Below are 21,911 nucleotides of genomic sequence, written 5' to 3'. Positions count from 1 at the left end.
CTCGCCCCCACCCCTCTTGGAAACAAGCTCAGGCCAAGAGCCGAGCGCGGGTGACCCCTGTCCCAGCGCCCTTGGCCTTTCCAGGGATGGGGGGTCCCAGTGTGGGTCCTGCCCAGCCTCGTTGCCCCCCCCCATGGGAACTGGTGCCCCCCCTCCACCTTATCAGCAATTTGCAGATTCTGCTTTAACAAACAGTCCCACAATGACCCTGCGGGAGGTCCCAGCTTCGGCCCTTATCTCATCCCCTGCTCCCCCCGCGGCCAGGGTGAGGGGCTGGGGGTGCTCGGCTGGGGGGTGGGAGTGGGGCCGGGAGGGGCACTGGGGGGTCGGCGGAGTCCACAGGCCCCTTGGGGAGAGCCCTCTCCAGGGCAGAGCTGGGGTCGTGAGTTTGGGGGGGTCTCAGCACAGGCCAGGGCAAAGGAGGGGACGGGGCTCCCCACCTCGTGTCCAGCTCCTCCCAGTGCTGCCCGCGCCCCTGGGCAGGGGGCTCCCCTGCAGACCCCCCCCACGGCCCTGGCAGCTCTGCAGGAATCGTCATCACTTTATTGCAGCGGGTCGCGGGCAGCGTTGCGGGCGCGTTCAGCAAAGCCTGCGGCTTGCGCCAGCCTGGGGGGCTCCGACCCACCCCCCCCCTCCCCCAGCTGGGCCCTGGGCTTTGTGGGTGAGGGTCTGGGGACCCCCTTCCCCTGGTTTGTCGCCGGTGCCCTGGCCCAGCCCCTTCCCCTGGCAGGGGGGGACGCTGCGGGAGCAGGTCGGGGCGGCGGTGGGAGCCCCTGGTGCTCGGTGGGGCGGTGTTCTCCGAGCGGCAGCGCGGGTGCTCTGGCCGTGGGTGCTCTGGCCGTGGGTGCTTTGGCCGTGGGTGCTCTGGCTGTGCCGGCAGCAGCGAGCCGGGGTGGGGGGCCGGGTCTCTGGGGCCGGCTCAGCGAGCGTCCCCCTCCCCAGCGGCGGAGGCCATGACACTGTTGATCCAGGCCGCGTACGGGGCGATGCGGGTGTAGATGGCCGGTTTCTTGTAGTTGCCGCAGACGCGGGAGCCGGCCGTGACCACCCCCTCAGCCACCCCACTGCAGACCAGGGGGCCGCCGGAGTCTCCCTGTGGGACCGAGGCTCATCAGCACCCCCAGGGTGCCATATCCCAGCCCCTCTCCCACCCCGACCCTGGAGCCGGGGGTCCACGCCTGACCCAAGGCTCGGCGGGGGCAGAGCTTCATCCCCTGGGTGCTCTCAGCCCGCGTTTCCCACACCCTCACCTCCCCCCCACACCCCACTCCAGACCCCCGGGGGGGTTCCCAGCCCCAGCCTGCGGGTCCATGTCCGGGAAGGGGGAGAAGGCGGTACCTTGCAGGTGTCCTTCTTGCGGGAGTCGGTGCACATCATCTTCTCGGTGATGGTGCCGTCGTGGCGGGTGCGGTGGTTGCAGACGTCGCGGCTGATCACCGGCCGCTCCACCTGGTAGAGCTTGTCCGGCCGGCGGCCGCTGTGGCTGATGGTGCCCCAACCCGCCACCTCGCACACCGTGTCGGCCGCCACGTCCCTGTCCTCCCGCTGCCACGGCAGCACCCGCACGTGCGCGTTCAGCTCCGCTTTCTCCTCCAGCTGCCACGAGGCAAGAGGGGACCCGGCTCAGCGGGGAGCGGCTACAGCCCCGGGGCACGGGGAGCCCAACCGCGATGCCAGGACTGCCCCGGCCTCGGCTTTGCCTCCCCCCCCCGCAGCCCCCGGGACGCAGCCGGAGCCTGGAACCGCGAGGACCACGGGGAAGACATTTGGCCTCAGCCCAAAGGTCTTGGGGGTGGGGGGAAGCAGGGGACGGTCCCGTGGGATGGGGAAGGAGGGACGGGGGGGCCCCAAGCAGTCCCAGGGTGGCCTCGAGGGTTTCCTCCCCCTGCAGCCGGTGACCCCGCGGGGTCCCAAGGAACAGAGGGACTGGCAGGAGCGGGGCTGTGCCTGGCGGGTCGTGGGGAGGAGGATCCCAGCCGGGGGTCTCGGCAGCCCCAAACCCACCTGGAGGAGGAGGAGATCGTCCTTGTTGTTGTGGATGTTGCTGCCGGGGTGGGGGATCTGGGCGCGCACCCGGTACAGGCGTTTGTGGGGCTCCGGCTCCCTGAGCGAGTGGGCGCCCAGGAGGACCTGGAAGACTCTCCCGTCCCTGGAAGAGAGGCAGCGCGTGGGGAACACACGCAGCTGGGGGTGTCACTGCACCCGGCCATGGAAAGGGGGTGCTGTGGGGTGCCAGAGCTCCCCCCATGGGGTGCTGGGAGCTCCCGGGGGTCCTGCAGCCCCTTGCCCAACCCTCACCCCAGGCAGGAGCAGGATTGGGCCTGAGGCCAGCAGCAACCCCCCTGCACAGAGCAGCCCCTGTGCTGACCCCCGCCCCGCCCCGGCACTCACGTCTCCTCGGTGCAGTGCGCGGCGCTCAGCACCCACTGCTCGGCGATGAGGAAGCCCCCGCAGACGTGCTGCCCGTCCAGCTGCAGCGAGGCCATGTACGGCCTCAGGTGGGGCTTGGCCTCGTAGCCCCCCAGGATCCGTCCCCGGGGCTGCCCTGTGGCAGGCGGGAGAGAGGCCGCGTTACCGGGGCATCGCCCACAGGGTGTGGGGCAGGTCACCCCGGTGGTCCCCTCCGGAGTCCCTGGACCCCTCCCCGTGGGCCACGGCAGCGCCCGGCTGCAGACAGAGGCAGGAATGGGGGGGCTGAGCGGGAGCCCCCAGAGCTGAGGATGTCGCTGCCCCAGCCTGGCCCCGTCCCGGGTGCAGGGGGGTGGGTGCACTCACCGTTCACCGCAGCCCCCAGCAGCAGCAGAGCGAGGATGAGGATGGGAGCGGGACTCGGCCCCATGGCTGCGGTGGGGGGGTGCGTGGGCTCTGCGGGACCGGGGATGGGGCTCGCTTTTATGTCCAGCTTTGGGGCGGCGGCAGGGCAGGAAGGGGCAGCCCACGGGGAGCAGGGGGGGATTTCCGCAGTATTCCACAATATTTAGCTTATAAAAAGGGTCAAGAGTTCCCGGCACAAACAGGGCGGGAGGGAGGAAACAGCCTGTCCCAGCTGCCGGACCTGGCACCCGCCGCGGGGGATTTCTGCGCTGTTGTTTTCGAAGCTGAGACCGAATCCGGCTCGTGGCACGTGAAGGCTCCGGCACGTGTGGCAGCGTTGGGGCCTGGCCCCAGCCCCCCCGGAGCGGGGACCCCCGCCCGGCTGCCTGGGGGGGTCGGTGCTGGTGGGTGTCGGGTGCCGGCTGGGTGGGTGCTGGGGCTGGAGCGGAGCTGAGCTGAGCATCCCCCGTGGGTTTGTCCGGCGAGGACGAGGACAGCGGGGTCGGGACCACAGGCCCCTGGCGGGGGTCCCCAGGAGGAGACCCCCGCCCCGAGGGGAGCCCCTGCGAGGGCCGGGGGTGGCGGCGGGGACAGGGGCGGCGGTGGCAGCCCCAGGCCCCTCTGCCTTTCTCCCCGGTGCCACTAAGCGGAGCCACCGCCTCGGCTCCCGGCCGGTCCCGGCGCGTCCCCGAGCTCCGGAGCCGCCCGTCGCCCCCGCCCGGGCGTGTCCCCCGAGCCCCGAGCCCCGGCCCGGGCCTCCCCCGCGGCGAGACCCAGCGCCGGGGCTCAGCGGGCCGGGGCCGGGGTCGCGCACCCTCCGCCCCTCGCCGGGGTGGCCACGGCTGCCCACAGCCCGATCCGGCCACGTCCCGGCCCGCGGGCTCTGCCGAGCCCCCGCCAGCGCGGCCGGGGCTGAGCGGGGAAACTGGGGAAACTGGGGAAACTGGGGAAACTGGGCAAGGGGCTGGAGCCCACCCTCCTCCTCCTCCTTGTGCACCACGAGCCTTCACAGCTCCAACCTGCTGGGTTCCCTCCGTCCGGCTGCGCAGACACCCACCACCCCGAGCCATCGGCCTCCCGCCCCCCAGCACCCACGGGCCCCCCGGGCACACGGGCGAGGAGGGTGCTGGGCGCGGGGGCCGGGGTGCCCCAGGGTGAGGGGGTCCCTCTGCAGCTTCGTCCTCCCGCTCTGCCCCGCGTTGGGCCGCACATGGGGGAAGGGGCCGGACCACGCGGGCGGCTGCGTCTGGCTCAACCCGGGGATTTTCCGCAGGGAGAGCGGCTTAATCGCGGCTTCCAGGGAATCGGGATTTAGATGTTAAATACGTGGGGAGGTTTCTGCCCACTTAGGGCCAAAAATGGAACAAGGGCAAGGCGCCGTGGCCAGCGCCGTGGCGTGGGGCTACGCAGAGCCTGGACGGGACCGTGAGTGTGGGGGGGGGAGGCAGCGGATCGGGTGGGGGGTGACAGGCACGAGGTCTGGGGTCCAGGGGTCCGGCTCAGTGGGGACTGGGATCCCCTGCAAGCGTGGGGCAGCAAAGGTGGGGGAGGACAGGGCCAGGGGTGCCTCGTCCTCCTCCGAGAGGTGCAGGAAGTCCCTGGGGAGCAAAGGGAGTTTCCCCTGAAATTTCCCTGAATTCGGGGAGATTCGAGGCTCCAGATGCGGTTGGTGTCCGGCTCCAGCCCCGGGGCTCCTCGGCCTGCACCGGCCCCGTGAGCCCACGGGGAGGGCGGGTGCCCCCCGGCCAGCACAGCCCAGGGGGGTGCGGGGGCTGGCAGGGCTCTGGGGGGGGGGGGTTTGGGGGTCACGCACCCCCATGCTGTGAGTCCCCCGCTTTGGCAGCCCTCGGGGTGAGGGGGGGAGCTCGGCAAGGGAGGGGGCCTCTGCAGGGCAGGGGGGTCTCTGGGACCGGGGTGCGACCCCCACACCCCGCAGCACATGGGGGGGGAAGGGCTGAGCCGGGGGAGGCCGGGGGGAGGAGGGAGCCCCGGGGGTTCGCTGGGCGGGGCCGGGGACCCCCCCCCCCCGGTGCCTCCTGCAGAGCCGGGGGTGCAGAGCCGCTGTCGGGGGTGCAGAGCGGCGCGGGGGGGTCGGACTTGCTCGCTGCCCCCGCCCCCGCCCAGCCCTTTGTCTCGCCCCCGATCCCCCCAGACCCCCATCCCCGGCTCCCCGGGCCCCGGGGGGGGGGCTCAGCGCCCCGGGAGGGGCCGGGAGCGGCGGGGCGGGGCGGGGCGGGGGGCGGTGGGGAGGAGGGCGAGGAGGAGGAGGAGGTGGCGGGGGCGGAGGAAGCCGCCGCTCCCCGCGCTCCGCCGAGGCAGGAGCATCCCGGCTCCCGGGGAGCCCCGCGGCCGCCGCCCCCGCCGGCCCCCCCCGGCCCCGCTTCGCCCCGGGGCGGCCGCAGCAGAGGTGAGTGGGGGGCGGGCGGCCGCGGCTGCACAAAGGGCCGCTCCCCGCCCCCCCCCTCCCCCCGGCCCCGACCCCCGCCCGCGGCTGCGGCACCGCCGGGAGCGGCTCCCCCCCCCCCCGCCCCCCCCGACCCCTCCCGCGGGAAGAGCCCCGGGCTGCCCCCCTTGCTGCCCCCCCCCCCGTTAATACCCCCCCGTTAATACGTCCCGGTTATTGCCCCCGTTATTGCTCCCCCCCGCCCGTTGCTCCATCCCCGTTACCCCCCCCCCTCCCCTTTTTTGCAGCCGGGGCTCGGTGGCAGTTTCGGGGGGCCAGGGCCGGGGGGTGCCCGGGGACCCCCCCTCCTCGGCTCGGCTCTGCGGGCGGCACACCCCCTCCCCACGCCCTCCGCAGCAGCCTCGCCGCCTGTCGCGGTTAGTGGCCGCCTGTCGCGACAGCCGAGCCTCCGCCCCACCTGTTGTCACAGCCCCCGGCTCGGCCGGACCCCCCCGGGGTGCTGGGGGTCCCCTGGGGGCAGCGGGGATGCCCGGGGGGGTCCCCGCGGGGTCAGTCCCCGGGTATCGGCAGCTTCTCCCCGCTGAGCGGCTGCCAGGAGGCAGCGGGGTGAGCCCGGGGGCTGCCCACCCCCCCCCGGAGGGCCGAGAATTGGGGGTGACGCTGCTGCCCCCCGGCAGGGCGGAGGCGCAGCCCGGCAGGACCCCGGCGCCGGCCCCGGGACCATGATCCCCCCCAAGGAGAAGGCCAGGGCCCCCAAGGACAGCATGACGCTGCTGCCCTGCTTCTACTTCGTGGAGGTGGGTGCGGGGGGCTGAGCCGGGGGGTCCTTCCCCGGGCCCTGGGCCTGCCCCGGCGCGGAGGGGACACGGGGCCTTTGCCCCTTCCCGTTGGGGCCGCGCGATGCCGGTGCCCGTCGTGCCGGGTGGCGCGGGGGTCCCGACGCTCTCGCCCCCCTCAGCTGCCCATCGTGGCCTCCTCCATCGTGACCCTCTACTTCCTGGAGCTGACGGACCTCTTCAAGCCGGCCAAGGTGGGCTTCCAGTGCTACGACCGGGCGCTCTCCATGCCCTACGTGGAGACCAACGAGGAGCTCATCCCGCTGCTCATGCTGCTCAGCCTGGCCTTCGCCGCGCCCGCCGCCTCGGTGCGTCCCAGGGCTCGTCCCGCTGCCGGGGGGGTGACGATGGAGCCTGCCCAGGGCGGGTGCTCGGGTTCCTGGTGCCGGCAGCACTGGGGACCAGTGCGGGGAGCCTGGCAGTGCCCTGCACCCCCAGGGCAGCCCCGCCGACAGCCCGGCCCGCCCCGATCCCCACGGGGCAGCACCCCCTGAGCCGCCGGTTCCTCCCCAGATCATGGTCGGGGAGGGCATCGTGTACTGCCTGCAGTCCCGGCTGAAGGGACGCGCCGGGGCCGAGGGCAGCATTAACGCCGGGGGCTGCAACTTCAACTCCTTCCTGCGCCGGACCGTAAGGTTTGTGGGTACGTTGTGCCACAGCCCGGGCAGGAGCCCTGCCCGCCGCGGGGGCTGGGCCATGGGGGCACCCCGGGTGCAATAGCACGGCCCCCCCCGGACCCCCAGACCCTGCGCTGGGCCCTTCCCAGCCCCTGGCCGCCCCGCGTGGGACGGGCTGAGCGGCTCCTGCCACCCCCAGGCGTCCACGTGTTCGGGCTCTGTGCCACAGCCCTGGTGACGGACGTCATCCAGCTGGCCACCGGCTACCACGCGCCCTTCTTCCTGACCGTCTGCAAGCCCAACTACACGCTGCTGGGCACCCCCTGCGACGCCAACCCCTACATCACCCAGGACATCTGCTCGGGCGTGGACAAACACGCCATCCTCTCCGCCAGGTACGTGCCGAGGGGGAGACCTGCGCCACGGCCCCGACCCTCCTGCCCCGTCCCAACCGCCCCCTCCCGTCTCCCCCGCAGGAAAACTTTCCCGTCCCAGCACGCGACGCTCTCGGCTTTCGCTGCCGTCTACGTGTCGGTGAGTTCCCGGCTCTTGGCCCCGCGTGTGCCGGCTCGGGGCAGCGCACGGTGTCACCCCTGCGGGCTCAGGCCCCGGCAGCTCCCCGTGCAGCCGGCAGCTCTCTGCGTGGCCGGGGCCTGGGGAGGGCTGTGGTGCCGTGATGGCAGCGGGTGCCGGTGCCACGAGCCGCCACTAACAGCTGGTTCCTGCCCCTTCGTCGCCGCCGTCAGATGTATTTCAATTCCATCATCTCGGACAGCACCAAACTCCTCAAGCCCATCCTGGTCTTCGCCTTTGCCATTGCCGCTGGCATCTGCGGCCTGACCCAGATCACGCAGTACCGCAGCCACCCGGCTGACGTCTACGTGGGCTTCCTGATCGGCTCCGGCATCGCTGCCTACCTGGTGGGTGCTGGTCCCCGCCCTCAGGGTGGCCGCGATGGCTCAGGAGGGGAAGAACGCTCGGGGAAGGACGCTCGGCGCAGGCCGCGGCCCCCGGGGCTGGGCTGACCCCACGCTCCCCCTCCCGCAGGCTTACCACGCCGTCGGCAACTTCCGCGCCCCGACGGAGAGGGTCCCGGCGCCGGCGCCGGGCAAGGACGCGCTGCGGGCGCTGACGCAGCGGGGCCACGACTCCGTCTACCACCAGAACAAGTCGGTGAGCACCGACGAGCTAAACCCGCAGACGCGGCTGGAGGAGGCGGCACGGCCGGTGCCGCGGGAGAAGAACTCCCTGGGCAGCCTGAAGCGGGCCAGCGTGGACGTGGACCTGCTGGCCCCCCGCAGCCCCATGGCCAAGGAGAACATGGTGACCTTCAGCAACACCCTGCCCCGCGTCAACACCCCCTCCATGGACGACCCCGCACGGCGCCACATGACGATCCACGTCCCCGTGGACGCCTCCCGCTCCAAGCAGCTCATCACCGAGTGGAAGCAGAAGTCGCTGGAGGGCCGGAGCATGACGCTGGCCGAGGAGGCGGCGCCGGGCCGGGGCGCTGGGGACGCCGGCGAGGACGTCCCCCCCTCCCTCTACCCCACGGTGCAAGCGCGCTCGGCCGAGCGGGCGGCCATGGGGCCCCGCGTCCTCATCCAGCCCCGGCCGGGCGCCTCGCAGCTGGTGCACATCCCCGAGGAAAGCCAGGCGGGCGCCGGCGGCGCGGCCAGCGGCGGGGCGGCCGTGCGGGCCAAGTGGGTGATGGTGGCGGAGAAGGGGGGGGCGCAGCGGGTGGCCAACCCCCCGCGCCTGATGCAGGTCATCGCCATGTCCAAGCAGCAGAGCATCGTCTCCGTCACCCCCAAGCACTCGGAGACATCGTCCTCCTCCACCAGCTCCGACTCCTCGCAGTACCGCTCGCCCTCGGAGCGGGACAGTTCCAGCATCATCACCATCGACGCCCACGCCCCCCACCACCCCGTCATCCACCTCTCCGCCGGCAACGGGCCCTGGGAGTGGAAGTCGGGGCCGAAGGGGCCGGAGGGGCCGGACGCCTACGAGCTGGGCGAGCTGGGGAAGGATTTCCGCGGCTTCCGCCCGGCCAAGAGCGCCGGCGTCTCCCCCGGCTCCTCCGTCAGCGACATGGAGCAGGACGAGCCGCGCTACGGCAGCCTGGCCGCCATCCCGGGGGCGGCGGGGGGTGGCGGGGAGCGGGGGGACGCCCCCCCCGAGGGGCTGCTGGGCACGGCCAGCCGGGAGTCCACGCTGCGGAGGAAGCCGGCCGAGAGGGACGGGCAGGTGGACAGCGAGGTGGACCACTACTACAAGAAAATGCAAGCCAGCCGGAGGTTTAAGGACTGAACCCCCATGGGCTTCCCTGCACCCGGCCCCTCGCTCCCCTGCCCCAGCTCGGGGGGGCTGGGGGGGGTGGGCGTGATGCCGGGGTCCCTCTCTGCTGGGGGGGGGGGCATCAGGACGGGGCTGTCTTTGGCATCGGGGTGACCGAGCGACACGAGGACGCGGCAGAGCGTGGTCACACCGGCCCCTGAGCCAGCCAAGATGTGTGGGGGACCCCCCCCACGCGGGACCCCACTCCCACCCGGGCAGCTGGGGGGGGCTCGGGGGGGGTCTCTGCTCTCTGCTCCATCCTGGTCCACGGGGCTGGGCAGCTCCATGCACTTTTGACTTTCTTTTTCTCTCTAACACAGGTGCTGATATTTCTGAGGGGTTAATTTATTCCAGCTCTGGAAGTGTATGTCTGCTGGGGGGGGGGGGCAAATGGTGCTGAAGGGCTTCAGGGGGGCTGGATCGAGGGGGCTGGGATGGGGGGGGCTGCTGTGGGGCAACGGCTCCTGGCTCACGTGGGGCTTTGTGGATGCTGGGGGTCCTGCGCGAGCCGTGCAGGAGGGTTTGTCGCAGACCCCCATCCTGCGCCACTGGTCTGTGTTGGGGAGGATGTGGGGGGGAGTGTGTTGCCGGGGGGGGGGGTTTGCCCAGGGCCGGGGCTCTGGGCATGGAGGCTGTAAATACTGCAGGGGCTGAAGTAGAGGGTGGGCGTTGGGGTGGGGGCACGGGTCTGGGTGCTGCCAGGGCTGTCGTGGCGGGGAGCCGGGGTTGAGCTCTGTCCCCAGGAGCAGCGGCCCAGGGCTGGGGACTGAGGGTTGGGGGGGGCAGGGGGGGGCTCCAGGCTGTGAACGCGTCTGTCGGGCAACGGCTGGAACTGCTGTGGTTTGAAAAGCAAATAAAGACGTGGATGTTCCCCGGGTGGGCTCCTTTGCTGGGATGGGGGGCTGCTGGTCCCACGGCTGCTGGGGGGGGCATGACCGGGGGCTGCTCGGGGCAGGCGAGGGCCGAGGTCTGACGGCCGGGAGGGCCCCAGCGCTGCCAAGGGCCGGGGATTCGGGCAGCGGCGTGAACGGGGGGGTCCCTGCCTGAGCCTGCGCTGTGGCTGAGCAGCCTGATGGCAAGGGAGGGTGTGATGCTGCTAACGCAGGGTGTGACCCCCCCCCCCTTCCTGGGGAGAAACGGTCGCCCGGGGCCCCCACCCCTCAAAAATGGGCTTGGGATCCTTCTCCCCCCTCCATGGGCCGTGTTAAGCCCCGGGGACGAGGGGCCCAGCGCCCTGAGACCCTCTCGCTGCAGTTTCCCACCGTGTTGCCGTGGCAACGCAGGATCCGGCACCGCGCTGGGCAAGTGTGTGCCACCACCAGCAGCGGCGCAGCCACGGGGCCCGGTGACCCCCGGCTGGTGCTTTGTCCTTCTGCAAGAACAGCGCTGTGGCCAGGGGCGAGGATGCCCACCCAAGGGCAGGGGCCGGTGCCAACACTCGGAGACCTCGTTCGGGGTCCCCCCGTGCTGCCGCCTCCCCCAGACCCGTCCCCGTAGGGTGGTGGCGAAACCCCGTGTGACCCGACCCTGGCGTGACCGAGCATCTGCTCCCACCTGCGGTGGCTTGTAAAGAACCCCGGGGCCGGGGACAGCCGGGGGAGCGGGGACAGCGTCGGGCAGAAGAGGTGGAAAAGCGACCGAAGCAGGAGGGAGCAGAGCCGGGACGCTGCCACGCTGCTCTTGTGGCGGGCAGAGGCTCCGAGGGGCGGCTGGCCAGGGCACGCTGGCAGCTGGGCTAGCAGCCCCACGCCCCAGCTTGCCCAGTGTCCGCAGCGCAGGGGCTGGAGCAGCCCCAAGGCCGTCCTGGTTTCCAGCAGCCCCAGAGCACCACGGAGCCGGGGCTGGTTTTGCCCCGCGGAACCGTCCCACGTCCCCCCAGGCACAGGGCGATGCGCCGGGGGCACCAAACTGGCGCCGCAATTGGATTAGCAGCGGATATCCCGGAGCCTCCGCCTTGCAAACATATGGATTATCCGGCATAACCCCGAGCGGGCGCTGGAAAAGCCACCCGGGGATTAGCGAGACAATTGCTGGCAGCAGCTCGGGGCGTGGGGGGCTGCGGCGGGGGCACCCCTGGGTGGCATCTGCCCGGTTAATGGGTTGGGGGGGTCCAACGCGCCTGGCAGCAGCGCGGGGGCCACGGTGCTGCATCCAGCCTTGGCGGGGGTGACCCGGGGAGACGGAGGCGCTGGCGGGAGCCAGACACCGTGTTCCGGCTGCCCCTGGGGGGGGATGCGGGGGGCTCACATCCCCCCAGCTCCAGGCCGCCGCCGCCGCCGCTCTCACGGCTCGTTGCGGTGAGCGATGGTGTCACACGCCGCTTCCCGCTGCCTCGGACTCAGCGGTTTCCATGGCAACTGCCAGCCCTGCACCCCCAGCCCCCCCCGGGCAGCACCCCCGGCACCCGCTGCTGCATCGCTTGGGGTCCCACGGGCCTGGGAGGGACCAGGAGCATCCTCATCCTCATCCTCCTCCCCCCGAACCCCACCCTCGGCCACAGGCAGGAGGGGCCGGAGGCCGGGTCCCAGGGGGGTCCCGGACCCCCTCTCACCCCCCACTGCCACGGGCAGGGGCCCGGCTGAAGCTGCAGTGGGGGCTCTGTGAGAGCACCCCGGCCCCGCGGCCCTGAGGTGCCAATGCTCGCGACCCCTGGGAGGGCAGGGACGGGCAGGCAGGGACGGGCAGGGGAAGGCCGAGGGGCCTGAGCCCAGCTCCCCGGGCACGGGCTTCAGCCAGGACCCTGCCCCGGGGCAGCGGGGGGCTGGGGAGCGGTGACCCCCCCTTTTCGCCTGGGCCACCCTCTGCCAGGAGCCCCCAGGTGCGTCCCCGTGACCCCCCGGCTCTGAACCAGAAGGGCCCAACTTGGTGACAAAGGGCTCAGCCCAGCTCCCACTCCCCCCCTCTGCTTTATTTGCCCCCCCAGCCAGGGGTACCCGCTCTGACCCCCTCTGGCTGCAGGGAGGGAGGAGGCGAGGGGCGGAGTCCCCCTCATTAACCAACCGCCAGCTGCTAATTGCTCCCGGGGTGCCAGAGGACCCGAGAAGGGAGGGGACGCACCAGCGCGGGTCCCAGCTCCCCCGGGGGGAGGCGGCGGGTTGGGACCGGCCCGGTCTGGTGTCGGCAGCGGCGGGGTCCGAGCGGTGCCGCCCCCCCCCCCCCCCCCCCCCCCCCGAAACGCCCCACGCGGGTTTGTGCCACGGGCAGGGACAGGGCAGGATCCATCCTCCCAGCAGGCAGCTGCCACCGTTTCCATGGCGACGCAGCCCATCACGTGCACCAGCCCCACGATCGATATTTGCTTTGCCGGCAGCAAAGCGGGGAGGCCATAATTACTGCGCCAGGCAGCTAATTAGCAATTCATTACTTGTCCAAGAGGGACAGGGGCGGGGGCACGGGGATCCCACGCTGCCGGCCTCACGCCTTCCACCGGCACCAGCGCTTCGGCGGAAGGAGAAAGAAATGGGAAATGAGTCCCTGGAGCTTCCCCCCGCTTCCATGAACCCCCCGGAGCTGCCCGGGGGGGCTGGGGTGGGGGTGGCGCTCACCCTTCCCCAAGGTCAGGCTGCCACAACCTTCCCGGCCTTGACCAGCACCTTCCCAGCCAAGGGGGGCAGCGGGTGCTGGCTGGGCGCTGGGGGTGGGGACACACCTCGTCACCACCGGAGCGAACAGGATAATGAACTCGCCCATCCTGGGGGGCGGCGGTGGGTGCAGCCCCCCAGCGCCTCCAGACGAGCGGAGACGGGCGAGGGAAGAGGCAGCTGTTCCAAATCCCATCGCGCTCTCACGGAAGAACAGAGATCTCTTTCAGAGGGCCGAGAGCCCGCGGGACCCCGCTGCGTCACCCTGGAGGCCGAAGGCTGCGCCCAGACGCCTCCGGAATGAGCTGGTGGCTCGCGCCGCTGGGCCCCAGGCCAGCCCAGCCCAGTCCCTGTGTCCCCGTGGGGGCAGCGAGGGGCCCGTCCCTCCCCCCAGAGGGGCCCCCAGCGCCTTTCCCCCTCCCCGCAGGAGCAGCAGCCCCACTCGGGCAGTGCCCGATCCGACACCCCGGCGTATCTGGGGGCGCTCTGGGATCTGCGGGTCCACACCAGGGAACGTTCGTTTTGCGGAGCAGTTTTAACTGAGTTGAGCTCGCAGGTGAGAAGCCCAAACCCCCGCAGGGAAAATGCCCCGCTCGCCCCCGGGGGACCCTGCAGAGTCACCCCCAGGGCCGGGATCACCCTCAGGAGCCCCCGGGCACTGCGGCGCTCCAGCCCTGGCACGTCTACAGCACGAAACCACAGAGAGTATTACATGTTGGACTTGAAAGTGGGTTATTCCATGGATATTAGCTGGAATATATGGAAAGTTTAGGAACATGAAATAAAAAAAAAAAATAAAAGGTGTTGGAGGGTGACAAAGGCAGAGCGACACGAGGGCCCGACCACCTCCTACCTCGCAGCGTGGGGAGCGGGGCCCCCGCAGCGCACAGACGCCGACGGGACAAACACTCTGCCAGCCCAGAGGTATGGGAAGAGTCAAAGTTACATAAAATGAGGCAGCTGAAATTACATTAGAAGGAAAAATCAGAAGCAAAATAGGCACAATAAAAAGATAGGAAAATCAGAAGCGAAGAATACAGAAGAAATTTATTGAAAGCACAAGTACAGACTGGCCAATAACTGCTTTCTACAATCTGAACAGTAAATAATGGAGCTACAGAAAGGTACAAAGGTTGTTATAAAATAGTTTTAATTTCATTTCTTTTTGCATTACAAACATTCTTTGAAAGAGGCAATGGAATTCTGATGTTGTGTATGCTTACCCTCCCCACCCCACCTTCCACAATACTGAACCTGTAATAGCTGTTATCAAAATATACAATACATCTGTTCACCATAAAAAACTGGGTTTTGCTGCCCCCTCATGTCTTACAACAGGTATAAAAAAATTATAAATATGTACACCCTTTTGTTACTCACATTCTTTACATGCAAACACAGGGATCCAAAGGAAAAACCCACAATTGCCTGGGTTCCGGGGTTACCTCAATTAATTTGCTCGAGTTTTGCGGAACACACCCAGCCCGGGGGCTACCAGATCAGTGTCCACGGCCACCAGGCAGGTTTCGCTCCGGTGAGCCCCTGCCCGGCGTCCGGGCGAGGCCGCCCTCAAGGCCAAGGGCAGGCGCTCGCTCCCGCGGCAGGAGGAGCGGGTTTGTCACTGGGGGAGGGACAGGAGCCAACTACCTCCAGCTGACACCGAACTCGCCCTCCTGAGCGCGGGACCCGGCCGGGAAACGCGGCGCTTCCCAGCGAGGCGGGTCACACCCGAGCTCAGCTCCCGGGAGATGGTTCCGCACCCCCGGGCCACAAACCGAAGCCCGAGGCAGACACGGGTCCCCCATCTCCTGCCAGCAACCCAAGCTGAACCCTCACTCAGACCTCACGCGCTTCTCCAGCATAATTCACACCCTCAAGAGTTCAGGGAGGAACTAAGAAAAGTTAAGACTTTTCCGAACACTCAGTGCTAGGCAAGTCAAGAGCTCCCACACTAAGCAAGGAAATCGTAACTTGCAACACTAAGACAATTAAAAAACAAACTTTGGTCCACAATTTGCAGAAAAACCCTGAAAAAAAGTACAAGATTCTTGTTATTTTGCATCCGAACAGGTTGCAGGTTAGAGGGAAATGTAAGGCAACATCGGATTACACAAAACAGAAGGCAGAATGGCCCAGGAAAGAGTTGTAAGCCAGAAAAAAAATAAATGGTTGTATCACGGGGAAAAACCGATCTGCTGCATTCTACGTTATTTAATAAATTCCCTTCCTGTAACTTAAAAGATCTGGGCTTATAGGTTAAAAAGGTGAAAACTTTAGCCTGGGTCCTTTCACTTCAACTCACAAGCTCTTTGTGCTCGTTACCTCAGACACTTTGCTTTGCTTCACTGTTTTATCAGTTCCGTTACATCGCTCATCCTCAGTCATGACCTCAGCCTGGTAACTAAATTCCTGCCCTACAGTTTCAATTACAAAAAAAAAAAAAAAGAAAGTACAGTATACAAGGGTAATACCACAAAGGAGTAAATTTAGATTACGTTTATACCATCTTATCATTCTATAAAAAGGTACTTAAACTATTTCTTTTGCATATAAAGAGATTAGAATATTTGGTCAACTGGAAATATTGCTAGGCACAGATGACAGCAACGGCATCAAAAAGTATAATACAAGAATTAAATCAAAAAGCTCAAATGCTGAAGACATGCTATAAGAATGATGGCAGAGCTACACTGGTCTTGTTAATCTCAAATCAGGGGCACGAAGGTGACTCACGTGAACACCTTTCTAAACGTGGGATATCCAATAATTCTTCAAATCCTAGCCGAGTATTTAGAGATATATATATATATACACACACAATTTCGACAAACTCTTAATGATTCGTCTTCACAAGTGTCCAACAGTGGTTAATTTTGTCTCTTGATCAATGCTCTTGCGAAGGGCAGAGCCTGTTGACTTGCTATTGACAACGGAATGTGATTTGGTCTCGGGAACGCTTCCCCACCCAGACCCCTCTGCTTGGTCTGAACATTACGGACAAAGGATCTTAAGTAACTCCCGCTTGACAGTTTGCAGATGGCAAGAAACCACAAGCACACTGGGAAGTGGCATGAAGACACATGATACTTTGCAGATTGCGACATTTCACAGACAGTGGGATACAACTGCCTGAAGAGTCAAAGCCCAATATTTTCTTTATCCACTTTGCCAGCTTCACTCGTCCTTCGCTACCAGCCGATCCAGCAAGCCGGAGCTCGCTCCTTCCCCTCAACTCTCCCAATCCACTCCCTGCAGTTCCGATGTTTCCCCCAAAGACATAAAAGGTTTAAGGCACAGGACAGCAGATGCACAGTTAAGGGAGGATCAATGCGACTTATTTTTGTGCTGGGTGAGTTGGGAGCTCCTATACACCATGCATTTTGCAAAATCCTGACTCAAAGGCGCTAAAGTGAATTTACACAGTGGTTTTAGGTCTTTCAAGGCATGGATGGGTAAAGAAAATAAAAAAGGCATCAGTGTGAAACCTGATAAAACTTGTTAGGATCTGCTTTTCGGGGGGGAGGAGCAGGAAGGGAGGGGAATTTCCCAGAGCAGGTTCCAAAGTGTAAACTTTAACTTGTGATTTTTATTTGAACAGTCAAGATTGTTACCCATCACCGCAAGGTTAGCAATATGAATTAGATTTTAATTTTTTTTTTTTTCTAAAAACCGGTAAACTGATTTCTCTTTAAAAAAATAAAATCTCTGGTCTTTTAAGGTCACTTCAGCTGCATTTTTAAAGTGGCTTTTTTTCTGGAATGATGGAAGTTGAAACCCTAGTGTTCAGCCTTTTATAGCCAAGGCTGAACACAAGAGGTTTTAAGTCAAGTCCATTTTGTCTCACGCCTTCCAAAGCTTTAAATGGTGGACTTCGAGAAGGACACACGCAGGTGATGATTCTCACCCAGGTCATGATTATGGAGGTCAATGAGTGATTGAATGGCTTCTTCCACAGAGCTCATCTGGATCAGAGCCATCTTACGGTCCTTCCTGTCAAGACAGAAGTTGAAGTCACACTCAGTACCACCACAGGCAGAGTCCCCCCAGCTCCGCGCAAGTTTTCTTATCCAGCACTCGACAAGGCAGCAGAAAATTAACTACCCGGGTGACTGCAGTGTACCTTCTCCTCGTAGGGAAGAGTACATCTATACGATAAACACGCGCATCCAAACTCCGCACTCAGCTACCTCAGGTCTCTTCAACTCATGCTGGCCATGTGCTCAATCCAGGGTTACTCAGGAATTCCTCATTCCAGAGTCAAATACTGTATTAGTGATGATTCTGCTCACCTTTCACTGAGCCCGAGCTGGAATTCCATCAGAACTACGTGCTTCTGCCCTTCTCATACTGAAAAGCCCAGTGTAAGGACAGGACGTAAGAAAAAACACTTACTGGAAGAATTTGAATCCTTTGACCATCCCACCATTGGTTGAAAATAACATCTTAAGGTCGTCTTCATTTATTGAAGGTCTGAAACAAACAGTTTTTCAGGTCAAAGGTACATTGACAGACTACATTGATCTCTAAAAACCAATCCTCAGTCTTTTCTAAATTCTCTACCAGTAGCTTCTCGGACTGGAAAGGCTGAGAACGACAGGAAGACGGCAAGCCTTCCTCCTGCTGGCAGCAAAGCGCTGACCCTATCTACCCTCACACCAGGTCTGCAGACATTGTCTGCTCGGCCACACGGGAACTCTCCCCGCAGATACTTACGGAATATTGGACAGATGAAGAGTGGCAGAAGGGGGAAAGATGTTTTGGAAATTTTTGGAGCCTGGTTTCTTGAAGCGATGTAGAGGAGAATTTCCATAGTCCTTAGTCAGCCCCTGCTCCTCCTGTTCCTCGCGGGGAAGCTGCACTGTCTGATGCTTGGACAACGTTATACGGATCGGCTTCCCGTGAAGCTTCTGGCCATTCAAATGGCTCATGCCTGCGAGGGTCAGAGACAGCGCTGACTGCGGGGCTACTTCACACCTCGGTTCAGACGTTCAAACCGAAGCTACGTTTTCCCTCAGTTCTTCCCTGCGCAGACACCACCCCCTCCGGGAAGGCAGGACACCGTCACTCCGCCTCACAGAGCGTTTACGCTGTTCTCCCTCCAGATTCTCTCACAAAACGAGCCGCTCCTTCTCCAGAGCTGCCCCCAAACCCACACTACACACAGGCAAACAATTACGTGCACAGACACATTCAGGTTTTGGGTCTTTTTTTGGAAGAGAAGAAAGTACCGATATTAAAGCTTTAATTACCCGTTAGGTCTCTTAATGCTACCAGTCTGATACTTTTGAGCTTGCTTACCAAGCTGGGCCTGGTTTCCATCAGCCATCTGAACTAGGGCATTCTCTCTCTTTTTAAATAAAATCTTCACCCTCTGCACATCACCATAGACTCCTTCAAAAGTGAGGAAACAAGAACAGTCTTAGGTAGGGGAAAACAAACGAAGTCTCATTCAACTTAACACTAGCTAATCAATCCAACAGCAAAAACATTCATTCACAACCAGAACTGATCTCATTCCAACCATGGTTACTTATTCTGCTCTAATTAAGGAAAATTCTTATATAGCAGAATAATAATGGAACAATACATTAAAGAAAAGACACTGGGTTTCAGCAAAAAGCAAAAAAATCTTACTGCCAGAAGACTGGACAATTTAGCATGCTATCACAATTTAAAACTCTTATAAAAGACATGCAAAGCAATAAACCATGCATAACTGAACATAAAATAAAGGCAAACTAAATTAAATAGCAAACTAAGTAAACAATGTAAAAATGAAATTATGCATTCAAAAAATGGCAAACTGCAAACTGTACATTTTTGAAGTATCAAAAAAGTAATCTCAAATAAATGAAAAACAAGGTAATAAAAAGTGTGAATAATAACATACCGAAAAGAATAAAGAGGCATTGGGGTGTAACTCTCTTTAGAGAACAGCAGAGCAAGGCAGCGGAGGGACAGGGAAGAGGTAAGGAATCGAAGGGGAGAGCGAGGTTGCACAAATCGTCCACAACGAGGAAGGGCAGAGTCCCCGCAGGAAATGGCGAAATTGGTTGATGGATGATGAAGTTTTCAAGATGGTTAATATTGAAGGGCAGGTTGGTTTCCGAAGAGCAGGGTTTTTTTTTTTTTTTTGGAAGGGGAATGTTTTTATTTTTTGTTTCAAGCAACAACAGGAAGCAGAAGTACCGTGCAGTCAGTTGGCAAAGAAATTCCGGATCAGGGGAAGAAAAAAAATTCAGGGATGGGGAGAAAAGAAAAAAGTAGCAAAAAACACAGGTCAGTAAATACATAAGGAAATATGTAGTGTTCCATCAGTCAGATTTATAGAATTCTACATACAATAACTTGTTTACAGAAACAGTTAATAGGTTTTACCTAGTGGAACACAATGATAAAGAAAAGGCATTTTTACTTAAGATATACAAAGAAGTAAGAGACAGTATCACACCAGAGTGACTTCTGTGGGCTGTAACACTGAACTCAACCGCAACGGTGCTCCCTGGGGTTTGACTACAAAAATTTTCTCCGATTACAAGAATTTCTTTGAGGAAATGATTTCCTGGCTCCAGCCACGCAGGGCTGCGTGTGCTGCCTTCGGGCCCCGAGCAGAGGCAGCAGCGCGGACGGCAGCGCTGAGCTGCAGGGAGCACGGCGGGTCCCCGAGACAACAGCCGCCGCCTTTAGAGCCAACGATTACCGGGGGAGCGGCCGTAGCGCCACAACACCCCCAACGCCTGCTGGAGGCGCCTGCCCCAGGGGAAGGGGGTAGCCCATCTGAAGAGAGGTCTATTCCCCTCCATCTCCGTGCCTTGACCTCACCGTGTGAAAACCCCAACCTGCAGTTACTCCGCCAGGAAAGCGGGAAAAGCACCTCTGCTCCCAGCGACGCCAAGTGGGCACGCAGGGAGGAGTCTGCAGCCCAACCCAAGCCGAGACACGCAGACTTCTTCCACTCGTCGTGGAAAGGGAAAATGGAGCAATTTCAGTTTCCATGATTCTGATCCAGAAAAAAACAAAACCCACTTACACACCACGGCAGAGTAGTCACTCAGAGAAATACTGTCTCTTAACTAACTGGTTGTGGCACAGGTAAGTTTCTACAACACTGATTATACAGGCAAATGGAAAAAGTTTCAGGTCTGTTAGTTCACAGCTTCAGTACAAGTATCAAAGTCTCTCCAGCCCAAAGATAAGCTGGATGGATAGTGAAGAGCTCATCAAAAATACAAGGCATGAAATAACTGCTTGCTCCTACTTAAACAAGAACTGTGCACACCGTTCAGACTGCTCAGAGCCGTGAACACCTGAAAATTAAACAGAGGTACAGCACAGCCCTTGGTCCTGCCACCACCGCCCAGACAGTGCGACACCATCCCAAGAAACAGGCGTGATGGCACCGCACTGCTCCAGAACCGTGACGGCAGCACCTCCCGGTTAAGCCTTTTGTTTGAAGGGCAGGTCATGGGAGCAAGCCAGAGACGACAGCTCCTGGAATGGCAGAGGAGTTCCTAGGCAGAAAGAGCAACTCATCCAAACCCAAGCTGTGTCAGTCCCTGCTATTATTTCATGCCCTGGAGAAAACAGTAATGACAGATAAAAGAGTAGTCTGGGACACTGATTCAATTGGTTCGTCTCATCAAGAGTTAAACGTTTTGATCATTCATCACATCCAGGCTTCCCCTTTGATGCAAAAGAGGTTTTGTGGTTACTCTGACATCACTGTAAGTTTTATAGCTTTGCAAAGTAGTATTAACTTGTGTGCTGTCCCCACCAGTTAAAGTGTTTTTCAGCAGAGACTCATCATACTCTACTGCACACACTAGATTCTACACTTTCAATCCAACAAAGAGCCAAAAAGCTGACTGCAGAAAAATCCAAGAGACCCATATGAAATCCTCTTATGATGCTCTTTCATTAAAGAAAATTTTTGTTCAAATATTACTTTATTTTTTAAAGAAACCCAAATATTTCAACTCACTAAGTTCAGTGGAATTGAAAATGTAAACTGTGAGCTGTTAAGGGGTTTAGCTAAGGGGAAACTTCCAGGAATCTTGGAAAGGGAAAATGTGCAAGCACATGGCAGAGGAAATACTGCACAGGTACAAGGTCAAGCTGGCAGGGGTCCAGACACTACACAGAAAGAGCAAAGGTCAGAATGAACTCTCTCTGTAGTTCTGAATTAATGTATTAAACTAGAACATGCTAAGGAAAAGAAAGAATGGATGTGGCTATTCTGTGACCCAAGTGACTCTGTTCCATGGGAATGGCAGGGAGGCTCCAAATAAGAGGGAGGAAGGGACAGGCATTGTAGTCTTTGTGGGACAAGAGCAGGCAGGCAGCATCCTTGGCTTTGAACCAAAGAAGAGCAAGATTTTAATTTGCGCTGGACTTTTCTCATTTCCCTTCAGCAACTAGAGTACTGATCTGCTTGGAGTTTTAGAGCAGGCAGAGCACGTCATCTGCTTTTCTAGTTTTGCCGTTTCCTTTAGGACACAGTAGGATTTCACTTTCAATGAGTTTCAGCACAATCTGTGTTCAGAAAGTGAAAGCAGAGGTAACAGGAAGGAGAAAAAAATAAAGTTAGGACTCCACTAACCTCAGAATTCAGATTGCTAACCAGCAGAACAGAGTTCCCTGCCCCAGTGAGGCCGGGAATGGCAATCCGTCCTGCTGCAGCCGCTGCAGCTGCTGCTGATGGGATAGCCAAAGGAGCTAGTGCTCCATGAACATTGGGAACTGACAGGCCTGGAAATTAAAGAATATTAACCAGTAAAGAAATTAACAGCACGTACTCTAGTGTATCTGCTGCACCAGAAGGGAGAACTGCACACCTGTACCATGCAAGCCATCATTCACAACAGGACCGTGGACTCTAAGAGCAACAGGAGCCTCCAATTCTGGTGCTGCAGGAAATGTCACAATTTCTAATCGGATTTGCTCTTGCAGTGCCTGATGCTTAACAGGTGCCTCAGCACTATCCTGCTGACTACAATATTTTGCACGTTTCACAAGAAGCGGAATCAGCACAAAGCCTCAGCTCTGTTGGTGCAGGAAAGGAATCACACACGGTGCATTCGTAAGGGTCTTTCCAACCAGTGCATGCCAAAAATTCCTTAACCATGCATAGAACAACCAGATGCTGTACGTGTGCTACCACCAGCTCATCTCTTCAAGAGCAGAGAAATGTTAAAGTTTTACTTATAGGCATTTCTAGGTTGCTCACAGTTAACAGCTGGCACCTCACTGCATCAGCCCTCCAAAGGGAAGAGCCTTAGAGCTCGAGAAACCATTGCTAGTAATTGATTAAATGAAATTACTT

At 61.4% G+C, this 21,911-nt stretch overlaps 3 protein-coding genes across 8 annotated transcripts in view; 1 reads left to right on the top strand and 2 right to left on the bottom strand.

Annotated features, from left to right (window-relative positions):
* Positions 1–523: 523 nt before the first annotated feature.
* On the bottom strand, positions 524–2,932 carry CFD (complement factor D). Its single transcript, XM_074808951.1, has 5 exons — positions 2,776–2,932; positions 2,392–2,545; positions 2,005–2,149; positions 1,339–1,596; positions 524–1,093 (listed from the first exon to the last, which is right to left on the bottom strand). The coding sequence occupies exons 1-5, from the start codon at positions 2,837–2,839 to the stop codon at positions 920–922; spliced, it is 795 nt and encodes a 264-aa protein (XP_074665052.1). The 5' UTR covers positions 2,840–2,932; the 3' UTR covers positions 524–919.
* Positions 2,933–4,181: 1,249 nt separating this feature from the next.
* PLPPR3 (phospholipid phosphatase related 3) lies at positions 4,182–9,318 on the top strand. Of its 2 annotated transcripts, none has more exons than XM_074808869.1 (8): positions 4,182–4,239; positions 5,896–6,015; positions 6,177–6,362; positions 6,568–6,697; positions 6,871–7,066; positions 7,148–7,205; positions 7,418–7,591; positions 7,719–9,318. In XM_074808869.1, the coding sequence occupies exons 2-8, from the start codon at positions 5,941–5,943 to the stop codon at positions 8,979–8,981; spliced, it is 2,082 nt and encodes a 693-aa protein (XP_074664970.1). In that variant the 5' UTR covers positions 4,182–4,239; positions 5,896–5,940; the 3' UTR covers positions 8,982–9,318. The 2 variants fall into 2 exon arrangements, with proteins under 2 accessions (XP_074664970.1, XP_074664969.1); XM_074808868.1 differs by lacking the exon at positions 4,182–4,239 and adding an exon at positions 5,155–5,221.
* Positions 9,319–13,617: 4,299 nt separating this feature from the next.
* The window catches only part of PTBP1 (polypyrimidine tract binding protein 1), a 31,112-nt gene continuing 22,818 nt past the window's right edge, over positions 13,618–21,911 (bottom strand). For all 5 annotated transcript variants that reach the window (XM_074808873.1, XM_074808870.1, XM_074808874.1 and 2 more), the window contains 6 exons: positions 21,189–21,337; positions 18,480–18,513; positions 17,888–17,980; positions 17,303–17,519; positions 16,982–17,059; positions 13,618–16,579 (listed from right to left, as the gene is read on the bottom strand). In XM_074808873.1, coding sequence (XP_074664974.1) covers positions 16,447–16,579; positions 16,982–17,059; positions 17,303–17,519; positions 17,888–17,980; positions 18,480–18,513; positions 21,189–21,337 — 704 coding nt within the window. In that variant the 3' untranslated portion in view covers positions 13,618–16,446. The remainder of the gene's footprint in view (positions 16,580–16,981; positions 17,060–17,302; positions 17,520–17,887; positions 17,981–18,479; positions 18,514–21,188; positions 21,338–21,911) is intronic.

The sequence above is a fragment of the Strix aluco genome, chromosome 29, assembly GCF_031877795.1.
Source record: "Strix aluco isolate bStrAlu1 chromosome 29, bStrAlu1.hap1, whole genome shotgun sequence".
Lineage (NCBI taxonomy): Eukaryota > Metazoa > Chordata > Aves > Strigiformes > Strigidae > Strix > Strix aluco.
This window is presented reverse-complemented; position numbering and strand designations above follow the sequence as displayed.